The 27003-nt window shown below is 39.8% G+C and overlaps 1 protein-coding gene across 2 annotated transcripts in view; it reads left to right on the top strand.

The window, feature by feature from the left end:
- The window catches only part of LOC121328933 (basement membrane-specific heparan sulfate proteoglycan core protein-like), a 174036-nt gene that overhangs the window by 113785 nt on the left and 33248 nt on the right, over positions 1-27003 (top strand). For both annotated transcript variants that reach the window (XM_041274078.1, XM_041274079.1), the window contains 14 exons: positions 1801-1860; positions 7478-7600; positions 8527-8679; positions 8768-8910; positions 14644-14779; positions 15395-15546; positions 15689-15818; positions 16763-16906; positions 17150-17284; positions 19073-19254; positions 20253-20448; positions 21253-21432; positions 23380-23640; positions 24360-24562. In XM_041274078.1, coding sequence (XP_041130012.1) covers positions 1801-1860; positions 7478-7600; positions 8527-8679; positions 8768-8910; positions 14644-14779; positions 15395-15546; positions 15689-15818; positions 16763-16906; positions 17150-17284; positions 19073-19254; positions 20253-20448; positions 21253-21432; positions 23380-23640; positions 24360-24562 — 2198 coding nt within the window. The remainder of the gene's footprint in view (positions 1-1800; positions 1861-7477; positions 7601-8526; positions 8680-8767; positions 8911-14643; positions 14780-15394; positions 15547-15688; positions 15819-16762; positions 16907-17149; positions 17285-19072; positions 19255-20252; positions 20449-21252; positions 21433-23379; positions 23641-24359; positions 24563-27003) is intronic.

Raw genomic sequence — 27003 nt, 5'->3', positions numbered from 1 at the left:
ACACACACTAACCTGCATGTGAGTGTGGCTTCCATTTTATTTGTTTCCGTTGTCCTTTCCTGTGTTTCTTTACAATGCTGAAATGTTGATATCGGTGTGTGTATCTGTGTGTTTTTGTTTTATTGTTCAATTGCAGGATACACCCAAGTTTAAAGTAAATTTCTAATGCCATTACACCCTGCAGTTCCTTGGGCCAGTTTCCCTGTAATGAGCTGCTGTGTTATAGGTCCTTGTATATACAGTTCAAAGTGATTCAGTCATCTGCACTATGTGGTCACCTGCTTTTTTTATAAACCACAGAGAAATAAAATAAGAGCCAGCGATATGTGTTCAGTCCATTTGGTGAGCGGTTAATTCAGGTTTTAATATACTGAAATTGAAGAAGCAACAGTCACTGTAGTTCACTAGCTGTTTGTGGCAACGCTTCTTTCAAGGCAAGTGTAATTTAATATGAATTCCCCACCCTCCAACACAAATCTCAGTGCTGGAATGGTTCAAACATACCTGTGTATGAATGCAATGTTTTAACTGTCTTTTTCCTTGATATGTGGGACTACAAGTACCAGAATGCATTGTGAAGCTATATGGGCTCCCTGTGTGTCCTTAAATGAAAGGGTTATAGGGCCGCATTCACAAAACCATCCCTTATTTCTACAAGTAAAGTGGTAGTCACGAAGATGGACACGTGGAGGGACTGCCGGGGCTGATAGACAAGCTATGTTTCCATCAAATAACGTTTTTTTTCCATCAACGCAGCACATTTCTACCTGGACTGGGCACTTCATTAAAACTCAGTGACACATATTATATGCCAATCACCTAGAATTTTAGGACTGAGACATAATTTTAAAAATGTTTTTTAGAAAATGAACATAATTTATATATTTTATTTAACATCATGTAATCAAAGAAAATATCGCAAGTGTCTGCCGGACCATAATAGTAGAACTGTATTTAATGTTGGATTTCTAAATGTCACATTTTTCAATTTGTGTTCACTAGGTATATGGAAAACAACAAAGCTGTATGTAATTCAATATGTTAACATGGCATTCTTCAGCAGGCTTCATTTGACTGTCAAGCAAAATTTGTTAATTATATAGGGTGATGCAAAACTTTTGGCCTTAGCTGTAATTGCCCCCCTGTTTTTAAAAAATGTTTCGCTAAAGGCACACAAGTCTTTATTGAATGAGGCCATAGAGTGTTAATGTGGGTTTCTCAGGTTTTGATGGAATAGCACCATAAAGCAGATTTCATTTAATCAAGACATTGAACTGAATGGTATGCTTTTATACAGCAGTGACCATAATCTCCACCAGCTCACCACCAATTCAGCCTGCTACACTAGGCAGGTTTAAAGAGTCCCAGTGCATCCTGTGTTAAGTGCAGTCATGTTCATCACTGGAAATAGAAGGCATGAGTACTGTAGGGGCCCAAATAACACAATGAATATGGTGTAACAGTAGCTCAACACAATCAACTAAGTAATCATGAAGCATAAATAAAAACACTGAAATCCGTTCCAAAGCAGATTCAGCCAAAAAAACACACACTTTTATGTTTGATTCCAGAAATAGCATAAAAATGAAGTGGTGTGTTTTTGTCCTGTCTAACCATTTTTTCCTGAGACTTGGAGCAGTGTCTGCTAACTAATCTGTCCAGTGCCAGCTGATCTTAGTGCCATTTGTCACAGTTCCATCGATGGCTGCTGCGGATGCCAGTGCTACTTCGTGCATTGGCTTTGATTCTGAAAATAAAAATCTGTTCTGTTTTAATTGTAAAACATTCCCTTATTCACAGCTGCCTCACAGACACAGATGTTTTACCAAGCCTATGAAATGTTAGAAGGGCATAGAGCGCGTAAGTTAGCATGGCATGAAGAGCTGCATTCTTCTGAAGCATGTCCTTTAATATTCTTCTGTTTTTTCTTTTCATCTTTGAGTGATTCACCAGCATGCATTTCCTAAGGTTTTAATGCTAATGCACAGCAGCAGTGGCATTTATTTTGTTCCTGATTGGCTCATAAGCAAGTGTGGCTTTTCAATTAAAACATCCATTACCTGCGATTTAAGTAATTCTCATTGCTCCCTTCATTACTGTTAACAATTGTTATTTTTCTCTTAAGGTATTATTGCCCTCTCCACCATTTTCGTACACAGGTATTAGAGTCCCCTCCCAAGCTCTCTGTGCGATTTTAACTGGAAAGGGTTCCCTTTGTCAACAAAGAAAGCATGGGGACACTAAAAAATGCGGACCAACATGGAGGGGAGGGCTGATCTGAAATACCTTCAGAAATGTTAGAAAGTAAATGTTTTAGAAAAGTCAAACTGTACATGATTAGGGGAGTAGTGGGTTCTGATGTATTTTAAAACCTTTTTCTTCATGGTTACTATTGCAGTGGTAGTTGGTTACAACTCTGTTAGTAGTTCTGAAACTCCGTCTTTTGTCTGTACAAATTCCAGACATGAAACCAATGGAAGCTGGAGGGTTTATAATAGAAATTAGCTTGTTCAGGAAGTTGGCTTCTTTGAAGACCCACGTAGACATATCGTGTTTTGACATTACTGAAATCTAAAAGAAAGGTTATACAGTAATACAGTAGTTATTAATTTGGTGATGCCTACTGCCAAAGTGAACAAAAGAACAGTTTAAATCGCTACACATTGAAAGTGATTACACTGTATCTGCTGTCCCATTCAAACCAGGCTGTACATTAGCATTAAGAAGTTCTGTTCATGGCTCATCTGATTGACACTGCATTTTTCACTGACCATGCAGAGAGCATGCATGAGCACACATGCAGATTCTCCTTTGTTGTGTGGATATTAGCTATGTTGTAAGCCAATGTTGAGGAGTGACAAAGAGCTTGATTTTAAAGTGAATGTTCAAGAGCCGGACACTGAACATTTCCCCGACCTCTCTCACAATTCAACAATAGAACCCGTACTGGTTGACTGTGTGCTACTGTGCAGAGGACCAAGGGAGTGCCTGTTTAATCAGGTTTTTTTTTTTTTTTTTTTTTTTTTTTAATATAGAAGTGGTAAACCATGGCTGTATTTTAAATCTCTAATTTACAAGTTCAGTGATCCTTTTCGCTGTTTAGTTTTCCTTCCATTTTGGTGTTTTTAAAACTAGACGTCTGTCTGTAAGTTCTTAAACCCAAAGGTCATTGTGGACTTTAGATATCCATCGCTTAAAAGCTCTTTAAAAACTGTAAACTGGTATTACATCAGAGAAAGAAGGCACTGCTAAATGTTTCTCTTCTACAGGTAACCTGCAGAGGCTACTTATAATTGTATGCAGCGTAATCGCCTACAATAATAATGAAAATCCTTCATATAACTCAGTTATTGAATTCCTTAGATGCTGCTTTCATGGACACCAAGATCGATTTTATATTTGATAAATTAATAGCTTTCCCTGTATGGTATGTACTGAATTTAGCAGTGTAATGGGTTGACTTGCCATATAAAATCACACAACAAAGGGAATCTTGTACTGCCATCAATGCAACATTGGCTTGTAAGACACAAGGAAAGAAAAAAACTAGCGTTTAGATTTGCAATCATCGATTACTTGCTTTGATCACCCATAGTGCTTGAAACATCATTCTGTACCATGTTTGAGTTCACTACATGTATATTTTTCATTGTGTCTACTGTAGCTGTATGTGCTGGGTGGATCATAATGACTGCAGTTCTGTGCAGATAAGTGCCACCCAGGAGAATAAGGCACATTTGTTGGTGGAGATTGTAGAATTGCGTTGTCTGATCCCACCTTCCTTGGTCCACAATCGCAGCGTTTACCAGCCTTAAGGCAATGCAGAACACTGGTGTGTTTTAATGTACATGGTGAACTGCAAATAGCGTACCATAGAAAAAACATAAAATTAGCCTTTTCTGTTTTGTTTCAGGTTTTGACAGTCATAGCGAACAGGTACACATACAGTGTGGACTTTGCGTTGTATACAAGTCATTGTCAAAATGCTCGTAGTGAAACCAATGTAGAGCCATTGGTCAGCACTGTGTGTGCTTGTCTGCCATGACTCTCTGCTTGGAATGTTTTTTCTTTGTCAGTTTTTCTATGCTTCATTGAGTCACCCTGTACAGTAGTGTGCAATTGTATTAGAACACCCCATTGCTTCTGTTGTTTTGAGTTGTTGTGCATATGAAGTTAAACCACTAACTGAAAATCTTGGAAAATTGTCAAAATAGGCAAGCTAGCGATTGTCTAATTTAATTGATGAAACACATGCAATTCATTTAAAATAGTAAGAGAAAAGGAACACATACCCACACATGTTAAAATGCACAAGACTTTTTAGAAGTTGTTTTAAGATGCCTAATTGCTGCACAAAGTGGTCTAACATTTTCACACACCAATGATAATTGCTTCTATATCACTGATTACTGACTGAAAATTGAAATTGTCATGCGCTAGGGTTTTCATGCAGGTAGGTATGTAAAGAATCATGAGTTGTTCTCATACATTTGCACACTGCTGTATGTAAGAAATGTTTTACTTACTGTTTCATTGTCAGTTGTTCATTTAAATTATTACTTTGCTTTGACTGGAATATGATGCCATCCATTAAAATTTGCTCAAAGCTGTCTCGGAGTAGCTGATCATTCATTTGTAAATATATGTAGTAATTTTCGTTGTAGACAGTATGTAATAAACTCTCTCCAGGAGCTGATTGAGATGTGTTGACCTGCTCCATGAAAGACAGTGTGTCTTCAAACCTGTAGACCTGCATCACAAACATTTTAATATATCAGTGAGGCTATCCACCCTCCCTCCAAAGCACAGTTTTATTTTGAAATTAAATAACAGCAATGAAACAGAATGTACCAGAAAATGACAGGGCTCTTATAAGAAACATGTGATCATTGTCACCTTTTGATGACCTTTCTATTTGGTTAAGCAGTCCTTGGACGAGGGCGTCCCAATCCTGGTCCAGTGGACCCCACTGTCTTCTGGTTTTCATTACAGCTGAGCTCTCCATTACATAACTAAACTCTTAATTAGACCTATTTTAACTGTTCTCCTAAAAAGTGGCATCGTTCAAGTTACTTATAAAATGTTGTAGCTAACTTGAAATCTACAATTGTTTTAAGAGCTGAAAACTAGTTTAGTGATTTGCGAGCTCAGTTGGAATGAAAACCAGAAGACTCATGGGGTCCCCAGGACCAGGTTTGGGAAGCCCTGCCTTAGACCATGGGAAAGTAACATTCACATTTCCACTTAAGGTCTTTGTTCCAACCTCAATTATTACGTTACTAACTCCCAACAAGGTCGTAAAGACCCTAAACCTTTCATTATACCTGCTCAACCTGGAATGGATCCATACTTCAGCACAGGTTGCCTACCCCTAGATACATTTTGAGACATTCCATAGATCGAAACAGAGGTGGAAATACTGCCATCAAAATAGGATTCCTTATATGTTTACAGACCAAAATCAGCTGGAAAGTAACAGGCATTGTTTGACGATTTCCCTAACCCTGACCCCTTTATTAATGGTTTAATTAATGGCGGTATTGAAATCCACACTTCCTGTCTTTTATGTTTTCAAAGGGAGCTCCTGGTATTTTTGTTGTAGCACTCCTTAGAAGGAAAAAGTTTATTTTTCTTTACTTCTGCAGGTCCCTTTTTAGCAAGGCACAGTCCAGTTTTTAAACTATAAATCTATTATTCCAGATTATAATAATCATTTCCAGTTTCTTTTTAAATAATTCAAGAGAAGCATATTTAAATTGGGTAAATAGCGCTTGTTCAAAGACTATGAGAATATAGATTTGGCTTCTTCCTGAGAAAGCCCACAGTTATTTAGACTTTATTTGAACCCTGATAGTAAAGTGTACCCTAATATCTTGTAAAACAAACCTGCACGCCTCTAATTAAATAACTAAGTGGGTTGCAAAATTTGAATTACAGGGAACATATCACGTTGTAACTATTGAATATGACAGTGTGTAGGATATTTTTTACTGTAGTCATTAAGAATCAATATCGTAGCAATATTTGGTATATATAATTAATTCATTTTATATTTTACTGATTTATAAATTCCACATTTGTGCTTATGTCTTCTGAACATCCTCCTAAAATTTTCTTTTTCCTAATACAGGACTTCCTTCTGATACAGTATATGGTAATGTATGAGAATGTGAAGTCTAAGCTTTACTTACATAAATACTAAAGGGTTACCAAGTTATGCTAATACTTTGGCATCATGCTATGCATTACCAACTTTTTTGCACTTCAAACAATTCCAAGAAAAATATTCCCTTTGTGTTCGTAATGAATTTGGACAAGTGTCTTGCTAATCAGGGAGCTTTGGTTTTATTCAAAATGTTCATCATAATACAGGAGCTTAGAGACTGTCTCCCTTTGTGAACACACTCCTTTCAGGTCTCTGTTCAAAATGCTGCCAAGCTGGCATTGAAAGTGCTGGAGCAGCTTTTTGGCATTGCTGCCCTGACAGTTCTCGTTTGTATTGTCTGCACAGAGAGATTCAGAGTTGAGCATAGTTCCGTCTGCTTTGCGGTCTGAAGATTCGTTATTTGGCGATTTGAAGACCTGCTGTCGTCTATCGCTATCATCCTAAAATACACTAGCACTCTAATTCAGGCTGACCTGTGTCAACCATGAAAGAATCTGCCGAACAGCTGCTAAGTAGTAGCAAGGCCACACAAGAACATGATTTGGGATTATTTCATGATGAAATTCTGCACAGGAAAACCTGTATTTCTTTTTTATTGTAAAAATGTTCCCTTTTGTAGTTGGCACTTTTCCCTTGAGACAGCTTCATAGTAAGAATTGGCCTTATACCACACAGAAGTGTGGCTTACATTCCAGAATGCCACTCACTACAGAAACGTACCTCCTAGGGCAGAACTGAAAGGAAAGTTATCACTCCCCAGTGCACTTATCAGCCAGGTTTTTCCATTTCAGGTAAGTGTTATGATGATAAGTGTATCTAGACAAACTTAAGGAAAAGCACTAACATGAAGGTAAGGCACTTTTAATTGTAGGGTTTAAAATGATTATTGTAACCTGCTTGACTTTGTGTTTCTCTATCAAAGGGTTTCTCCTAACATTTAGTGGTTGGTGCAATCCATGGGGATTCTCTGCTACTGTAAAGTGCTCTAAAAAAAGTCCAGCTGTGGCTTATCCTGGCAGGATATAGAATGATCAACTCCAAAGTCAAGTAGACAAACGTTTTAGCCAGTGCCTTTATCAGTAAAACAATAGAAGGGCAGTTACAACTCGTACAGCTTCTTATTACACACTGCCATCCACTGATAACTCAAGCCTGGTGATGGACGAATAACCCTCTGGTAGAGTTAACCTCCAACTGCTCACTTTTATTGAATGTAAAAATAATTGGAAGTGTTTCTTCGTTCACGGAGGCTGCTGTGTTGGTGTTTCTCCTGTGCTTGGTATTGCTGACCTGAGCTCTGCCTTGCTACAGCTGTTGCAGAGGTCCAGCCCGTAGCGACCATCGCCCCCCCAGTCCTGACCGTCCAGCAGGGCCAACGCGCAGAGTTCCGCTGTACAGTCACTGGAAACCCTCAGCCTGCGATTGAGTGGTTCGGTAAGTGGCCAACTGCTGTTTCAAACAGTAGACTCGGCTTTATTAAAGAATACATCTCTCATTCTGGACTATTTGAAAATGCGGCATGTGATTTACGTTTTTACATTCATTTTTATAATTTAGACTTTTTTTTTTTTTTAATGGAGAGCTGGGAAGGGAAACGGGATCAGAAAAAGCATAAAATAGATGCTTGCAGTAACTTTGGTATTGGAGAGAGTGTGATAGAGCTGCAGAAGGAAATTGAAGGTTCTTGGGTTTGATTTATTAGAACACCCCATTGCTTCTGTTTTGATTTGTTGTGCATGTGACATCAAACCACTGGAACTGAAAATCTTGGGAAATAGTAAAAATAGGCAAATTGGTGATTGTCTAGTTTAATTGATGACTTTAATAGGCCACACATGCAATGTGAAATAGTAAAAGAAAAGGAACACATAGCCACAAGTGATAAAATGCATGAGACTATAGAAGTTGTTTAAGATGCCTAATGGTCTAACATTTTCACACGAGTGCCTGTTGTTTTCACTGGTCACTAACTGAAAATTGAAATTCTCACACCCAGAGGTTTAAATGCAGGTAGGTATATAAAGGATATTAACAACAAATCTTAAGGTGTTGCAATACGTTTGCACACTGCTGGATCATCACTGTTAAGGGTTTGTAAAAAATTCCAGAGCATCGTGTCTTGTGTGTAAATTTCATCCCATGCATAAATTCTACAGCATTGTTCTGAAGATAAAAAACACTATTTTATACTAGTATTGAGCTAAATCGTTATTTGTGATTTCTGATGCATTGTGTGTCGGGTGTCTCTCATTACAGCAGGAATCATTTTGCTTGTTGATCAAACAGCACAAGATGACATGCCTTATAATAATAATGAGACAAATGATAATAACTTCTACAATGTCTTTCATGTTAAACAGGGGGCCAGGGCAACAGGATCTCTCCCAATGCAATTATCCAAGGAGGTGTCCTCCAGATCCCTGCAGTAGAGCGCTCAGACGAGGCAGAGTACATCTGCAGAGCGCTCAATATCCACGGAGAGCACTCAGCCAGGGCTGTACTATACGTGCACAGTAGGTTTTGTTATGGGAGTTGTAGGCTAATGTGTACCCCCCTGAGGAGTGTGCTAGTATGCCCTGATCTTGCTGCTGTGTTTCCCAGGTGCCAGTTTGCCTCACGTCCAGGTGAGCCCCCAGCGCATAGAAGTCAGTGAGGGGGAGCCAGTGAGACTGTACTGCCGGGCCGGAGGAACCCCCAGCCCAGCTCTGACCTGGAAGAAGCTGGATGGAGAGCTGCCAAAACAGGTAACAAAATAGATCCCCTGCGACGTGATGACATTCAGGTAGGCCTGTCATTGCGAAGTATCTCAGAGTTTTAGCAGTGATATTGGGCTCGCTTACTGGAAAGCCAATTTAGACATGACCACATGCCATTCATAATTACTGTATGCTTGGCTACAGCAGTTTTCCATGGCAATGTACTTGAAACTAAGAAACCTTAAAAATGTTCTGCTCAGTTTTCTATAGTACCAATGCTAAACCTATGTTGTCAAGCAAATGTTCAAATGCAAGTGTATAGCAAAGAGCTGCAAGCAGGAATCAAATTGTTAATTTCTGTCAAGAAATCAACTCTATTTAAGTGAAATAAAAAAAAAGCATGGCATTGTTGAACTAAGTTTTTTCAGACTGGTATTTGGTGAAACAGACTATAAAAATAGATGGTTAACTCGTGCTTATAAGGTTTGAGAATATCAATTGGTTGAAGAAACTGAGAAAGACTTCTAGTCACAAGTGTGTCGTAGAATTTTCTTTAGAATTACTTCAAAAGTAAGCAGCATCCAGTGTTGTGTTAATCACTGTCTTACATTTCAGTTCATATGTATGGGGTTTGCAGTCATTCTGAGTGCTTCTGTTGCTCCAATATTTAATTGTTATCAATTTCCCGAAATCTGCCTTTACCTGCTTTTGAGCTTGGTTTAAACTAGTCTGAAGAGTTCTCCGTGCTGGGACTGGCCAGCATTCCTTAGTACTTTCAAATCATGTGACAGTGTGACTTGTTAACTCTGCCAAATACACTGGGTGTGTGTGGTTGTATATATGTAGGTGGGGCTAGCAGAGTTCAAAAGTCATATTGTCACATGTAAAGGTTTAAAACCACAATAGAGTAGTCAGAGGAGTGTAAACAAGAATGTAAAGCGACTTACTGTTACTGCGGAAAATGAGCTGGAACTGTGTTTCGGTTTAAAGGCCCAGAGGCCTGTCTTGAGAGGATTTAAACTGTACTGTCAGTCTCCAGCTTTCCTCGTTGTTCTGCTGCTGTTTTATTACTCTGCGCTTCACAGCAACACACATAGGGCCCGATTCTGGAAAGGGGATTCATTTTCGGTGGAAGTGGTAGATTTTTCCACTGAATTTTTGTTAATCCGTTAAATATCCTCCTATTTTCTGAAGTGATCCTCCGTTTTACCCGAAGGCAGATCGCATTTCCTGCTTCATTGTCTGTGGTTCTTAGTAGCTTTAAATGAAAAGTAAATATAATCCGCTAAAAATGGTTACGCTTCAAATGTGTTAGCAATGTTCAATAAGCACAATCGAATCCTGTTCCAAAACGACTCGAAACGCAATGCAAACATATATATTTTATTATTGTTATTTTATAAATGTTTTTTTGTCTTATTATTTTAGTATGTACACTGTAAAGAAATCTGTACAATTGCAGGACTATGCAACAGTGTAATCTTAACAGATTGTTTGTAGTAAATGTAAATTGTCATTAAACTTATTTAATATACTGGGAAATGTGCTGAAACCAGCAAAAATATGTGTGTGTGCATATAGAAATGATCATTGCCAGTCATTACTCTGGCAGACAGAAGCAATATTGCTTTCCACATTAACAATTACAATAGTTACAGTATTCTGTTCAAATTTAAAGGGTAAAAAAAATACATCAGGAAGCAATACATATAAAAGATTCAGGTCGTTAACTGTGCAATATTTAAAATTAAAAGTGCGATCGTAGAGCTGCTGCTTTCACTCATTCCTATCAAAATGACATCTGGTTCAAGTAATGATTAGTTAGTTAGATGCACCAAAAAGTAACATTTGACCTTACCCACAAAAAAATATATCAACTCTGTGTATAGATATATACATTTCACATAGGCTCCGACTCTGTTGGCGATAGAGCGTGTGTGTATAGGAGGTCCCGGAAACGTGCATCAGTGACTTTATAGGCTAAAAACAAATTCCCGTCTTTCTCTTTCTTTCTGTTTTGTCTGAAAGGCTCCTGTATGAGAAACGGTGTATGTATGCCTACTTTCTTTTAATCACAAAGCAGCACCTTAGTTAGCGACATTTGTGACAAGCTTGCATGGTTATCATGTGGTGCCACGGAGAATTTACAAAGCATCTTGTATTTTTTCTCAATCAGCGGAGCTTCTGACTGTCCTTGTTCAGCCTGTTTTTACAAGTAAACATTTATCAATTGCAGTATTTAAATGGATCATAACAGGATGTGATTTGTTTGCTCTAAGCCTTTTATGGTAAGCATGTTGTAACCATTAGCAAAAAAAAAATCTGTATACAAGGTGGCACAGTTAAACCGGTTTACTGAATTATAATAATAACAGAAGAACCAGGTGGAAAGCATACTGGTGGAAGTTTAAGTGATTTAGCACTTTGGTCTTTGGAAAATAGGCACTGATTCTTAGATCATTATACCTTCTTCCAAAAAGAAAGCGTTAGAGTAACTAATGACCTAAACTAGCAGATAGATTCATGCTGTGTTTTTTGCAGCTTTAGAAAATACAAAATCGGTGTGAAAAACAGAGGTGCAGAAAAAACGGTTGAAATAATGACGTATAACACTATCCTGCAGCGGATCTCCTTTCAAAATAACCCCCATAACACTCAAAGCCTATTTATTTAACTTAGAGGAGCAAACCGTAACAAAAGCTCCATAAAGCTGTCTCCTTCTTCTACACTCTCTAGAGACACAACACAAGCACCAGCAGGCATTCTTGGTATTTGCTGCTAGTTGAACACACTGAGTTCCAGACGGTCCTGTGACCCTTTTGTTTTGTCTTCTGTCGTGTCTTTTCTTTGGATCAGGCAATACCCTCTCGCGGCTTTCATCAATTTAAAAGCAACAGCCTCGATGTATTACAGAGACGTATTGAGGAGCTGCAGGTAGCTTCTTGGTCTTTGCCTGTCTGTTTGTCTGTCTGTCTCTTGCGTTGCTCTGACTGCTAGCTGTGGCTTGACAGTGAACTAAGTGCATGTTCCAATGTTTGGTGAGTTCTCCTTGCATAGTGAAACCCTGAAAATGACATATCTATTCCATTTTCCTTTGTAACAAATTATGTTGATGATGTGTATAAGGCACATCATGTGTGAATTAACACTTATCATAATTCAGGTGTTATTTCTGTGCTATTGAGCCAGAATTCATTATGAATCTGCAGCCGATATTTTAAAGTGTTACCTTTTCGTTTCTCCGTTTGGTGTATAGTCTTGAAGAATCTCGGAAGACTGAAGCGTTATTTGAGTGGGTATTTAAGAGCAACTTGGCACAGACTGTAGCTCTGAGTGCTATGTTAACTTATGTATTTTTGTAATTTTCTATTTCGTCGCATCCTAATGTTTTAAAACCCCTATGGCCTGAATAGAACTCTCCGAATGTTGTCTAGTTTCCAAGGTGATTTGCTACAGCACCCCTAGTGGACATAAGAAATCCCACAGTTGTCTCCCCAGCATTTCTCACATCCATTACGGGCATTGTGTTTCCTGGGGAAATAGTTGCATGGCCTCACTCAGGTGTACCAGATGTACTTGGATATCAGACATCAATCTGATACATATATCAAGGTGACAGAGGTGCTTTTAAACTTATGAAATACAAACTGAATCGGAACAAGAAGACATTAGTTAAGATGATCTCTAATATTCTACGGCTGTACGAAGTATCTCGTTAAAACAAATTAAAGCAAATTAAATCAGTGCAAATTTGGAACGCACCAGCATTCACCCTCTGAAACCTATTCTCCTTTATTTTACTGTGTCTTACTTTGGAGGCTTTATTTATAATGTCTTTCTATCTATCATTTATTATTATTTACGTATTATTTTGTCACTTAGATGATGTCCTAGCATTCAATTCAGTGGGCTTAGTTAAGGTGCTTTCACATCAATATATGTGGTAGTGCTTGCTAGATTAGGAAAGTGTCTGCATAACACCTTCTAGGGAACGGGTACGGACAGCAATTTAGAACAGAAACTTGATTACTTAGCTGGAAGAAAATGGCATTTGAATCTACTTGCACCCAGGATAGGACACAAGCTACTAGTGCATCCCGTATACAGTGTCTGCACGTTTTGGGGAGAGGCATTTAAAATTGGAACAGGCAGTGGTCCATTCTCCATTAACTCATTCCATCATGCTGCTGGCTTCCTGTCTGTTGTATTCCAATAAAGCAGCCAAGCAGCTTCCTGACAGACTAACGACACATGGAGGGGTTGAAGAGTGCTCTGGTTCACATCTCAACTCTTTGCACTGCATCAACATTCCCAGGGTGGGCATTCAGGCTTGCAATTCAGCCACACATTCACAGGGCTCGAGTAACAGGGTCACAAACCTGTGAATAGGTGCCCCAGCTCATTCATATGTAGTGGCGCGGGGTGCAGATCAGCTGGACAGCTTCACTCCTTCATGGATCACTGAAAGCATGTAAACCAGCTGTTTTGTCTGCTGAACTGACACCAGGGCGGAGGGTACTTTATCCCTTTCGATTCTCTTTGTAACTAAATAAATATGACCCCCTATGTTGCTTTTAGCTGTTTATTTAGCTGTCTATTTACAGTGTTAAGCACAAACTGTTCTGCCAAAAGACAAGCCCCGCCTCCTATAGTATAGCACTGGGCTCAGGGTGACCCGTCAGTGGGCTGGCTCAGGTTGTGAGGTACAGGATACAGCTATGTTTAGGCCACTTGGGTGCTTCAAGCTTACAAAAGATTACCAGGATGTGATGACTAAACAGAAAATGATCCAGTCAATCTAAACAAGAATACATTAGTTAAGGTCATGCTGATATTTAATTACTCATTTAAAAATATATCCAAGGGGGAGAAATTAGTTTCTTCTTTTTGTGATCAAACAAATACAACATAAAATGCTACGTAAAAAGGTTGATATTTTTAGGTGTTGATGGAAAGGGAATCTTAAACTTGAAATTGCAATTTTGCACCTAAAATAAAATGTATTTGTTAGAAGAAAAAAAAAATCAACACAATAGTTTTAAAGACTGTTTGTTTTTTAAAGTCTGATTTGGAAAATAAAATACTATTTGATGATCATGAATTATTGGTTTCTTAAACAACTATTTAGAAAAGTAATCATGCTTACAAAATATTATATCTGTAAAATAGTTTTTTTTTCTTTTTAAATAACTGAGTAATAGCTTTATTAATTGGTTCTACTATCTAACCACATCCCTACACATAGTAATAATAATAATAATGCCTTGCTGTTGTTGATTTGTAATTGGTTATAAAGTGTTTGTGTTTGCATATGGACTTGTGAAGGAATGTGTGGTCTGCGTTTTTCAATTATTTTTGACAGGGCATGCTGCATGTTGCAAGGTAAGTAAAAAAAAAAAAAAAAGAACATTTGTTTGGTAGAATTAATTTTCTATTATGTGCTTTTCACCTGAACCAACTGATATAAAAATGGATATACATTTTAAATTGTGGAAAATTGTACAGCAAGCACCTGCTGTTTCTATCAAAGTCTGTTTAAATACGATGCATTTATTGCCCAGCTTATTTGACTGTATTTTTAGTTAGTAAGTGGGATTGAATTGAATCCACCACTGTGTCTGAAACCAGCTTTACCGGTATGCAAAAGAGCCCGGCTCCTCTGCAAATGTGGTTCTAGAGCTTTTAAGCTCAGCTCCAGTCCAGGCTCAGTATCCCTCATCACTGCCCATTGCACTTGCACAGCCACAGTTCAGACAGTAACTTCTCGTTCAATACATGCAGGCTCGCATGGAAAGGACCGACATAGGGACCCTGGTGATCCCCTCCGCTAAAGCCTCCGATGCTGGGGTGTATCTGTGTGTCGGCACCAACAGCATTGGGTCTTCTGAAGGGCGAATTGAAGTCTCTGTCGAAAGTGGTAAGTTATAAGTCCCATTATATAGTAGAAGGCTTCATTTCAAATAAAAAGATCTGCTTTTTTAATTCCTTATGACATTTGTCATAGCTATTGATATACAGTCAAAACTTTTTCTGATGGATTGTGCAAAAATGGTGACAAGCGGAGTTCACCAAAAACCTGGCAGATGAGCATTTAGAACAGAGTCCTGATGGAACAACTGCTTCAGTTTTGCTGTTTAGCAAAATATTACTAGATCACCAGTTTGCATTGATTACAATAAATGTATTCTCTTTATACAGTCTACTATGTAGAGCACATTGTAATAATTAAACACAAGACAGCTGTAAACAGAGACATACAGCTACCAGCTACCATTTTTTGAAAAGTACTTTTACTTTTATACTTTTTGTAACATTGTAAAACTTATAATCAAATGCTTTTATTTCCCAAAGTAATATAAAGCAGGGCAGAAATCAGCTGTATGACTGTTAAACTTGAATAACCGGAGTGTGATAATCATAACTAAACTGTCCAGAGCATATCCCCACTGCCTCCTGTTATGTACTGGTGGTGACGATAACTTGGGTGATTTTAAGCAAGTTTCAGTGTACAAATGTGTGTTTCCTCCTCCAGTTGCTGTTGCTCCATTCTCAGTCACAATCCAGCCATCCCCAGCTTCAGTGCAAGAGGGCAAATCGCTAGACTTGAAGTGCATTGTGAGAGGAGCTCCTGCACCCAGCATCACCTGGCACAGGTCAGGAGGACCCCTCGCCTCCAATCACCAGGTACACTCTTTCAAAAGGGGAAAGCAAGGTTCCATTGATAGTGTCTCATTCATGACTAATATAACCGCTAGTAGATGTGAATTCTGTAATGCTGGCAGTTTCCACTGCGTTGTTTACCTTGCTCTTGCCTGGTAATGCTCAGGTGGTGGGCCCGCAGTTACGGATCCTCCAGGCTACGTCTGCCGATTCTGGGATCTACATCTGCCGGGCCAGCAGCATTTCCGGAGTCCAGCAAGCCACTGTCTCTCTGTCCATCACGGCCACCTCTTCCCGTGAGTCACTCTTCTCTACTTATTCTTCTGCTCAAGCTGTGTTTCTCAACCCCAGTTTTCAAGTCTTATCAAGCGTTACTTGTTAGTCACATCCCTGTTTTGAACCGACTAGCAGTAACATTTGTAGATCTAGCACTGAGAAGGTCGGTGACAAAGCATTCAATGTGCTTAATATGCGACAGGTTCAGTAAAAACAGATTAAATACATTTAATCAGCTTTTGTCTATTTATTTAGATTTAATGACTTATATGTTGAAGTGTTTGGTGGCTACCTCTGACTAACTTGACAGGGTATTTTCTCTTGTACTCTGTATAACTGACACAGCAGAGAAATACACTCAACTTCATCAGTGGTAGCTACCAAACACCACCAATAAACATACATTCATTTGACATGTGGTCAGTGTAGGTCATGGTCTAGTTTGGAGAAGATTCACAAGAATTCCCTTATGTTCACGACGTAGATTCATAGATTAGTTTAGAACACTTTTTTGTAATAACAGCCACCACAGCTTTAAAATATATATTAATTTACTGAGTAACTTGTTATAAACTTGCTGTTAGCGTAGAGGATGACAGCTTCACAATTCTTCTCGGACTGGAACTTAATAATGAGGACAGGCCACAAAATCAGCTCTCTGAACCCATATCACAGCTTTGTTAGCAGCCACAATAAAAGCCTAGTCAGGTATAAAGTCCAGTTTGGCTCCAGAGTCCAGAATGTAGACGGTCTGAATGGAACAGGCAGTACCATAAGAAGAGTTTGTATATTAGCTTATTCACAGTAACCATAGACACACATATAACTCCCTCTGCTGGTAATTTCTTGTATACATTGGAAAGTTCTTCAGGACAGAATGGGGGAGACCAAACATTGTTGTTGGTTGCCATTTCTAACTTATCACTTTATAATGTGAAATTCTCTTGCCTTGCTTCCCATACAGGTCAGCAGACCCCCATCATCTCCATTGAACCTCACAGTGCTTCAGTTATTCAAGGACAGTCTGCCAGCTTCAGGTGCCGGGTCTACAGCGGGGCTCAGCCAATCAGAATCGAGTGGAAGATGGCAAACAACCAACCACTGCTGGGTAACACTTAGAACAGTCCATTGTATTGAACAGGGGGGTGGGTGGAGGTGTGCTCACTTGCTGTATTAGTAGATGTAGCCTATACAGTATTTTGCCCTTTTTTTTTGTGAATTCTGCAAACGGGGGGTTGAACCTAACAGTTTTGTTGCTAAGTGTGTCAGCAGCTTCTTAAAATCAGTTTGTCATGCAAGTGTGGGCTGTATTCAGATTTTGAACTAACCCTGCTTTGTCTCCTTACTCCAGACAATGTGAAGATGACTCAAGATGGCTCCGTGATCACAATCAGCAACTCTCACCATGGCAACCAGGGTGCTTACCGCTGTGTGGCCAGCAACCCCTTTGGAATAACACACAGCATCGTCTCCTTGTTGGTGCAAGGTATACAGTAACACCTTGCTAACGCCTCACTATTAAGGCTAGTGAGCACTGCTAGAGTCCCCCCCAAAAAAGTGCCACAATGCACTGTATCATTTCAACAACAGTTACAAATTAACTATGAATAACATACAGTAGAAGCCCATTCATCCGAACAGCTTGGGGGACAAATGGTTTGTATTAATCAGCGTGTATGAAAAACAGCAATACATGTACATATATTGTACTCTAAAGGTTTATTTCAAAATGAGCATTTTTCTCATAACATCAACTTAACTAAAAGGTCTTCAGAATTTCTATAACAAACATGCACATACATTGCTAAAGTGTACATACTGTTAGTTACATCCCTGCTGTTTTTTTGTATTTACAACAATGTAATTATTCATATACTGTGTTCTTTTTATTTTTTTATATAGTCTGTGTTAAGGTGCTTTGACCTGAGCACAGGACCTGTTTCTCAGTTGAAGTTGTTACTTTTACTATATGTAACACAGGCTTAAAGAGTAAGTAGCGGGGTTCCGAAAAATATTTATCGTTACACATCCCCACGTGCTGCTACAACTGTTTAAATAACATATCTGCAATTTATTTTCTTCATTGTTAACATCCTGACAAGTTTTTACACTTAAAATGTGTAATTATTTTTAAAATGTGCACTGGGGTTTGAGATCTGTCCTCTAAATCACTGCGGTTAAAAACAAAAACAAAAAAAAAAACAAACAAACAAACAAACAAGAAGTGCTCTAGCTTTTCTGTTCTGTACCCCATCATGGATCGTGGGCGGTAATCCTTACGCTATCAGTACGCTGGAGCGGACATTTTGAAAACAGTTTTGAAATAGGTGTTATAAGTGTAAAAAGTTACCAGGATGTTAACAATGAAAACAAAAATGGGAGGTACGATATTTAAACAGCTGTAGCAACAGGTTGGGACGTTAACGCTATATTTTTCGGAACCCTGCTACTTACTCTTAAGAGACAGCATTATCTAGTGAATAGTTAAGTTCCTTTTTATTCTACGCTTTTTATCAGACATTACAAATATGTAGATACAAAACAAGAGGAAAAAGCTTTCTTTTCCAGTGAGCATGCAGAGAAGTTGATGGTCTGTGATGGGTGACAGTAGTCCATGACCACGCTCAGGCAGCGTGAGTTTGCTGTCGCAACGCCTGTAACGAGCTGGCGGCGATGTTCTTTGATACTGGTCAAATTCAAACATAGTTTGTGGGGAAAAGATTTATATTTATTTTCAAAAAAGTTCCAAGAAATGCCGGAACGCTGTTCCGGTGTGTTTCGGCAGGCTTTGAGCACAGCTACTCTACCGAGTCCTAATCTGTCCCAATTGACTGCAATGTAAAGTCACCCGTAATGTTAAGACCGCTGTCAACAGTCCCAACGTACAAGCCACTATTAAATAGCCTAATACAACCAACACTCTGTAAACTAGCAGCCGCGTTGATGCTACATCCTCAATCTGTGGGTGCAACATTCCGGAACTCTTTCGTCACCCCTCTACTAAGGGGTCTCTTAATAGTGGGGTTGCACTGTAGTTAACACCTGTAACATATTACGTGAATGAGCATAATAATAAAAGCCTATGTACTTTCATTCACAGATATCCCACACCTTCACGGTAATATGGGTGACATTTACATCTGAGTAGAGTCTCTTTTTGTTGAACTTTTATTTTGAAACCTTGCCGTGATAAACGTGAAAGTTAATTTGCATGCGACTGGTTTGTCCTGACAATGCCGTTCAGAGAACACCCATCTCCTCCCGCTGTCTGCAGCCCCCCCCACTGTGTCGGTGACCCCCCAGGGCCCTGTCCGGGTGAAAGTGGGTGAGCCCATCAACCTGGAGTGCCTTGGCATGGGCGAGCCTCGCCCGGCAGTGAGCTGGCGCAGAGTGGACAGCACACAGAGAGTGGTTCTGCAGAGCCCTGTGCCAATGGACAGCAATGCAGTGATGCAGGTCAGTCATCTTTTGTGTAATGAGTAAAAAGCATCAAACTACATTTGTGTCTATACTTTAACATGATTGCAATCATTCTAAGTGATTTCATCCATGCATGTAACTATAAAACACTCTATTGTAAAATACATGTTTGCCATTTTAATATTACTAAATTCATCCCTATTGAGTGTTTATTAGTTATTTTCACTTTTGGTTGAAATGGTTGTCATTGACTGTATTAAGTTTCTCTTGGTGATTTCAAATCTGTCTGATTTGGTTCTTAATGCAATTATTCATATACTGTTCTTTTTACTTTTTTTTTTATATATATTTTTTTAATATATATAGTCTGTCAGGACCTGTTTCTCAGTTTGAGTTGCCCACGTGCTGCTACAACTGTTTAAATAACATACCTGTAATTTATTTTCTTCATTGTTAACACCCTGACAAGTTTTTACACTTACAATTTTAAATTCTGTTTCAAAGCTCGTTTGAGATCTCTCCTCTAAATCACTGCAGTAAGAGTGGTTAAAAAAAAAAAAGAAACATAAGTGCTCTGGCGTTATTGCTGTGTTACCTGTTTGAAATGTGAGCAGTAATCCTGACACTGTCAGTGTGAAACAGCTTTGAAACAGACATTATGAGTGTAAAAAGCTGGAGGACCGCATCTCGTCCCAGAGCTCCTGCTGCAGATCTTTAGCTGCTCCATTGGGTTGCCCGTTGTAAAGTAGTATTCCTTCTCGTGTCCATTTGCTTTTAAGTCATTAACCGTGTTACACAAACTTGAGTCACCTTTCGCTCTCGCTGACTCAAGGGTTATTGTCCAATAGGGTAGAATGATTGCAAACCATTATAAAAAGATAAAGTGAAACAATGAAAAACGGCAACTGTCATGTAAAGCAATCTACTGTTAAATAGAAGGAAATAATCATTTCTACCAAAGAAACATGGTTATACAGTTAGACAAGTCTTTTGTTACTGGAATGGGTCCCAAACTGTTTGCTTTGTATTTGCAGGTTCTAGCAGCCCGGCCAGAAGATGCAGGTACCTACACCTGTGTGGCAAGGAACCCACTGGGCTCTGCTCAGAAGCAGGTGGAGGTGGTTGTGGAGGGTGGGTCTGTGGTCCCCACCATCCCGAGGGTGTCTGTCTCGGAGCCCATGGTAATCGCAGTGGAGCGAGGGACCACCACACTGCGCTGCACAGCCACTGGTAAATCAAGTCACTGTTTCTGAGATTTCCCCGGAACTTCAAAAACACTTAATCATGCACAGTGTCCCTTAAATCAGGCATCCTAGGCAATGACATATATTATGCTAACTTATTCTCTGGTAAACCAGACAGCTGCACCTTGTTGACTATCTGTACACACATCAGAATTATTTGAATTTGTTCCTTTTTGCTTAAAAACATTTCTCAGCCAAAAGAAATGGAGAAAGACACCCAACAATCTACAGTTATGCTGGTGATACCTGACACCCTGTTTATCAAAAGGGAAAAGTCAATAAGAGTAACATGCAAGGTGTATTGTATTAATTTACAGATATAATATTTCCCATATATTTTACTGATATTGGCTAAAATCTGTGTTTTATATGTTACAACATTAAAACCTTCTAAATGAAAAAAAGCTGATACAAATTAAACAGTAAATTACAGTAATAGTAGTCCAAGCTTTTTGTATAAGTAGATGCAGTTTCCCAATTTAGCTTTAAAAACCAGCCTGTTTATATATATATATATATATATATATATATATATATATATATATATATATATATATATATATATATATAAAACAGTAAGCAATACACTGTATGTGTCAGGTTTTTCAGATACAGATTATTGTGGTTGAGGATTGACAAAGGACTTGTAACTGAATAAACCAATTACAATGCTTTATTCATCAAAGTGATGAAACCCATAACCATTAAGAACATGAGGCTGTAGCTCTGAGGTGGCTGTGTGGTGAGTCTGTAGTGTGTAACTAAAACTTATTTTCTTCTTTTGTTTTAGGTTACCCAATCCCGACTATCACGTGGTCCAAACTGAGAGCCCCTTTGCCTTGGCAGCACAAAGTGGTCAACAACAGCCTTGTCATCCCCAATCTGGGCCGGCAGGATTCGGGGCAGTACATCTGCAACGCCACTAACACCGCTGGTACCTCCGAAATAACCATCATGCTGGACGTGGAGAGTAAGTGCTAGATTGGTAATATCCACCATACAAAAAGACATGACAGTGGATATCCAATGCAATTCATGTGCTCACAATAATCACTTTTCAGTTCTGCTGTTGAGCACTTTTCGTTTGTAACTAAGCTTCAACTCCTGTACCTTCTTGGTGGTGTTCTTTCTAGTCATCCTTTTTTAAACTGCAGGTATGAGCGATTAATCTGGTGTCATGTGGCTTGAGATTATAGGGTCATTTCACTCTTATCGTCAATGACTTGCGTCAATAAATTATTTTTGGGGGGGGAATTCCGTGACCCATCCACAATTGGAGGAACACCACTTCAGTCTGGTTTACTTGAGCCTCGAACCTACAGCAGAATGCAAAGCAAAGGACAATATTTATTGTCAGCTATGAGCAAATCATTCATTATGGATCAATGAATGATGACACTGCTTAACAATATTCAAGAGATAGCTGTTAACTTCTGTTATACTGTACAGCCGCCAGACACTGCTCTTCATTGACTCGGCTCTTCCGTTATTGCCACAGCAAAACCATTATCCACTCATTCTTTCATAGCGCGCGTTTAGCTCACTGTATTCAACGACACATCATTAGTCCAAGGTGACTTACAGGTGTTACAGGGCAGTACAAGGTTACAATGCAAGTGTAATATTTAAATACTGTAATTAAATGTACCATATATCAAACTCTTAAATGATCAAAGAATGCAGTTCAGTGCAACTTTGACACATTGCAGAACTTTAGGAATCATGAAATCAAAGATTCAATACAATGTTTCTTTACTTTGATACTTGCTGTTAAGGCATTGTTATAACGTGCAATTGAAATGAATAAAGTAAAAGTTCTTAGCTGCACAATAACATAGGCAGAATCTCCAGCCCTTACTGATGAAGTACACGTGCACTCCAATTATAACGAACTCCAAGGGACAATGGAAATCAGTACTTTATAAACGAAGTACGCAGTAAACACAATTCTCTATATAACTGTGAACAGAAGTAACATAAATATAAAGCATACAAGAAAGCTTAACCGCAAAAGAACGGGAGTTTATTATTTGTACAGCTGTGGGCCGTGCAGTGTAATGAGTAGTACCATTTTACAAATTTATATTTTCATTAATTGTAATTAAAACTGTACAACGGCTGTGCCAACAAAAACATATAAGAATAAAAGTAAACAGCTGTTTTGCCTGCCTGAAAGAGCAGGCATAGGAGGATGGAGAGTGGAGAGAAGGCATGACCAGTCAACCAGTAGAGGAGGAGTGAAGCGGGCAAAACGGGGTGTAGGGAAACACGAGGGATTGGAGGTAGGAGGGTGCAGGGTGGTGAAGACAGCGGTAGGCAAGAACAAATTAAATATGAATTAAATATGAGCAGAGATATGTAGGTAGCCAGGGGAGGGTGCTAAGCAGAGGGGTAGCATGAGAGTAGCAAGGTTGGGAGAATACAAGACGAGCAGCAGAATTTTGAATGACCTGGAAGGGGCGGATAGCCGAAGCAGGGAGACCAGCAAGGAGAGAGTTACAGCAGAGTACAAGAAGTTGGAGCAGGCGTTGCGTGGAAAAAGGAGTGAGAAAAGGACAGATGTTGCTAAGAAAGAAGCGGCAAGTGCATGGCAGGAAGTAGATGTGTTGACAGGTGGAGAGGGAGGGAGGGGTCGAGAGTAACAGGTTTTTAGCAGGAGATGGAGAGAGAGTGATAGTCAAGGGATACTGAGATGCAGAGGTCAGAGGAAAGAGGGGAAGGAGAACGAAAGCAGAGATCTGATTTCGAGAGGTAGATTTTGAGGTGGTAAAAATGCATCCAAGTTGAGATAGCTGAGAGGCATTCTGAGATGCGGGAGGAGATGTGCGAGTCAAAAGAGGGGAAGGAGAGGAAACATATTTTAGATTTTTTTATTGACGTACACTGTATTATTTAATGCTGGTGTGCTCTCCTGCAGGCCCCCCTTACGCCACATTGCTCCCCGACGATCTCATTGTGAGGGTGGGTGAGGTGATCAGGCTGCAGTGCCTGGCCCACGGGACACATCCTCTCCAGTACCAGTGGTCCAAGGTGAACGGCACCCTCCCCACCAGGGCAGAGGTGCAGGAAGGAACCCTCCAGATCAACCTGGCCACTGCAGCAGACTCAGGAACCTATAAGTGTGTGGTCAAAAACAATGTGGGCACCAGCGATGCCCTGGCCAAAGTGAATGTCAAATGTAAGCAAGATGGATTTTCTACCCATAGAAAGAGAATGTATTTTATACATTTTTGTTGTACCTATATGCTGGTTGAACATTTGAATATATGGTTTCACTGTGGATATGATTAAGCTATATTTCAAATACATAAAATACACATAAAATATGCTATTTATTGTCAAAAAGGTTCCAAAAAGTGCCGGAGGATTCCAGCTACCAAAAAAAGTGCCGGAAGTCTGGCAGGACTTGAGCACAGCTACTGAGTCCTAATTTGTCCCAATTGACCGCAATGTAAAGTCACCCATAATGTTAAGACCCCTGTCAACAGTCCTAGCATACAGGCCACTGTTAAATAGCCTAATACAACTAGCACTCTGTAAACTAACAGCCGCGGTAATGCTGCATCCTCTGAAACTGCGGGTGCAACGTTCCGGAACTTCTTTGTCACCCCTGTACTAAGGGGTCTCTTAATAGTGAGGTTGCACTGTAGTTAACACCTGTAACATATATTACATGAACGAACATACTAATAAAAGCCTAGTTTGGAATGTACTTTCATTCATAGATATCCCACACCTTCACGATAGTATAGGTGACATTTACATCTAAGTAGAATTATTTTTCGAGAACATGTGTCTTTAAACCTTGTTATGCTAAATTTGAAAGTAATTTGTGTGCGACTGGTTTGTCCTGACAATGCCATTCAGAGAACACTCATCTCCTCCCGCTGTCTGCAGCCCCCCCCTCTGTGTTGGCAGCCCCCCCCACTGTGTCGGTGACCCCCCAGGGCCCTGTCCGGGTGAAAGTGGGCGAGCCCATCAACCTGGAGTGCCTTAGCACGGGCGAGCCTCGCCCGGCAGTGAGCTGGCGCAGAGTGGACAGCACACAGAGAGTGGTTCTGCAGAGCCCTGTGCCAATGGACAGCAATGCAGTGATGCAGGTCAGTCATCTTTTGTTTAATGAGTAAAAAGCATCAAACTACATTTATATCTTTTATACTTTCAGATGTTTGCAATCATTCTAAATGATTTCATGTAAAATCTTAAAATAAGCAGCGGGGTTCTGAAACATGCAGCGTTCTACATCCCCACGTGCTGCTACAACTGTTTAAATAACATATCTGTAATTTATTTTCTTCGTTGTTATCATACTGACAAGTTTTTACACTTATTTAAAATTCTGTTTCAAAATGTCCTTTCTAGTGCACTGGGGTTTGAGATCTAAATCACTGCAGGAAGAGCGGTTAAAAAAACCCCAAAAAGAAACGGAACAAGAAGTGCTCTGACTTTTTTCTGTTCTGTACCACAACATGGATCGTTATTGCTGTGTTACCTGTTTGACAATGTGGGCAATAAACCTTACAATATCAGTGCACTAGAGCAGACATTTTGAAAAGAGCTTTGAAACAGACTTTAAACATGTTGGGATGTTAACGCTATATTTTTTGGAACCTCGCTACTTTCTCTTTAATAAATACATTGTCTGTATAGCAGTAAGAGGCAGCACTATCTAGTGAATTGTTAAATTGCTTTTTCTGCTGCATTAAGACATAAGCAGTTCACTAGATAGAAATGGCTCTCACAAGCAAGACTTCCATTAAATGACAGTAGACGGTGTTTACTTCATGCTAATATTGGACTTGGCTTTCACCAGGATAAAATGAGACCGTAGTGGTGGGGACCAACTAACCATAGCTACACTGTAATATATGAGTCTTCAGCTCTTTTCCTCCACCAGGTAACATGGATTTCCTTTTGGCCCAGTGTTGATGGCTGAAGTGTGTGCCTCATCCATGGAATCCTTCCATGGCGCTGTTAGCTCCACCGGGAGAACAAGGCATGCTGAGACTGACCACAGGGCAATGTCAGGATGAAGGGTAGTTGTAGCAGTCTCGGGTGGGGAAAATAAGGCACTGGCCAACGTCTGCTTGTGTCCTCCAATGTAACAGCCTTCAGTCATCCCAGGGGAATGTTAGATCTAATAACCATTCCTGTTGGTGGCAACATGTGCTCCAGGTATCCGGTGATGAACACAAAGGACTTGCAGGGTTCTCCTCTACCCACTCATTCAGTTTCTGTGCTGATGGAAGAACATCATATGTGGACCTAATCAGGAAGCTGATCCTCCTCTGTTCCATTGTCCACAGGTCTTGCCAGCCAATCTTCCATTGGTCCACATTCTCCCATCACTACTTTTCTCTATGCTTAGCCTGGGACACCGCCTTGTCACACCTCACCTCTTCCTCCTGCTTTCAGGTGGAGCTGCTTTGTGCCAAACTGAGACCAAGGCCTCCTCTTCTCTGTTGTACTTGCCCCATGATATCACTAATACGAAGGACAGCCTTTGCGTCTTCCATCGCGTCCTTTGCTGCCCACTTTCTCCCAGTTCTCACTACGAGTGCTACCTCCCTCACACACTCATCACACGATTCCATCAGTGTCATTTCCAGCTGAACCTTGGTGCACTTGAATCCCTCACTGAGAGCTGAGACTGGCAGCTGCAGTTTCCCTTTACTCTAGAGTGCTTTGCAAACTTATTTTTCAGATCATTTTACAGAAGTACTGAGGCTCTCCTTCTGATTTACTTCACCTCTTACCAGGCATTTAATCCCCAGCTTCCATCTACACTTTCTTGGAATTGGAATATTTCTTACTTTCTATCTTCTACTCCAAACCTCTCACACCCATACCCATAGATGGTGTCCCTGAATTCATCCAGCGTCCTTTCTGCTGTTCCACTTAACTTCTCCAACAAAATGCAGGGATCTTTGTCAAGCATGTGCCAAGCCATTGTCTCAGATGCTCTTGGCCACTTAACCCGTGGTTTGCTTCCATAAAGGTTCTTTTCTCTGCTAGGCTGGTTCATCAGACTAGGCTACCCATGGTCATTGGTTTTATCACTAGCTGTGCTCCTATTGGAACTACTCTCGTCTGTAACAGGGGTGCTGATATCCTGTGTACTGTGGTGTGCATCGTGGATTTCATTCATAAGAACTGATCAGTCCGAGGCCCCTGTCCCTTCTCCCTCAAGCATCTCTTTTTCCCTTGATGATTCTTCAGACCCCTGACCGTTGTCCCCTTGGTCCAGCCACAGGTACACACCTGGAGTGCCGCATCTCGTCCCAGAGCTCTCACTGCAGATCTTTAGCTGCTCAATTGGGTTGTCCGTTGTAAAGTAATATTTCTTCTCATGTCCTTTTCCTTTTAAGTTATTAACCGTGTTACCCAAACTTGAGTCACCTTTGGCTCTCGCTGACTTGAGGAGTATAGTCCAATAGGATAGAATAATTGTAAACCATTATAAAAAGATAAGGTGAAACAATTAAAAACGGTAACTGTCATGTAAAGCAATCTAGTTTAATAGAAGGAAATAATCATTTCT

This window comes from Polyodon spathula, chromosome 16 (genome assembly GCF_017654505.1).
Source record: "Polyodon spathula isolate WHYD16114869_AA chromosome 16, ASM1765450v1, whole genome shotgun sequence".
NCBI lineage: Eukaryota > Metazoa > Chordata > Actinopteri > Acipenseriformes > Polyodontidae > Polyodon > Polyodon spathula.
This window is presented reverse-complemented; position numbering and strand designations above follow the sequence as displayed.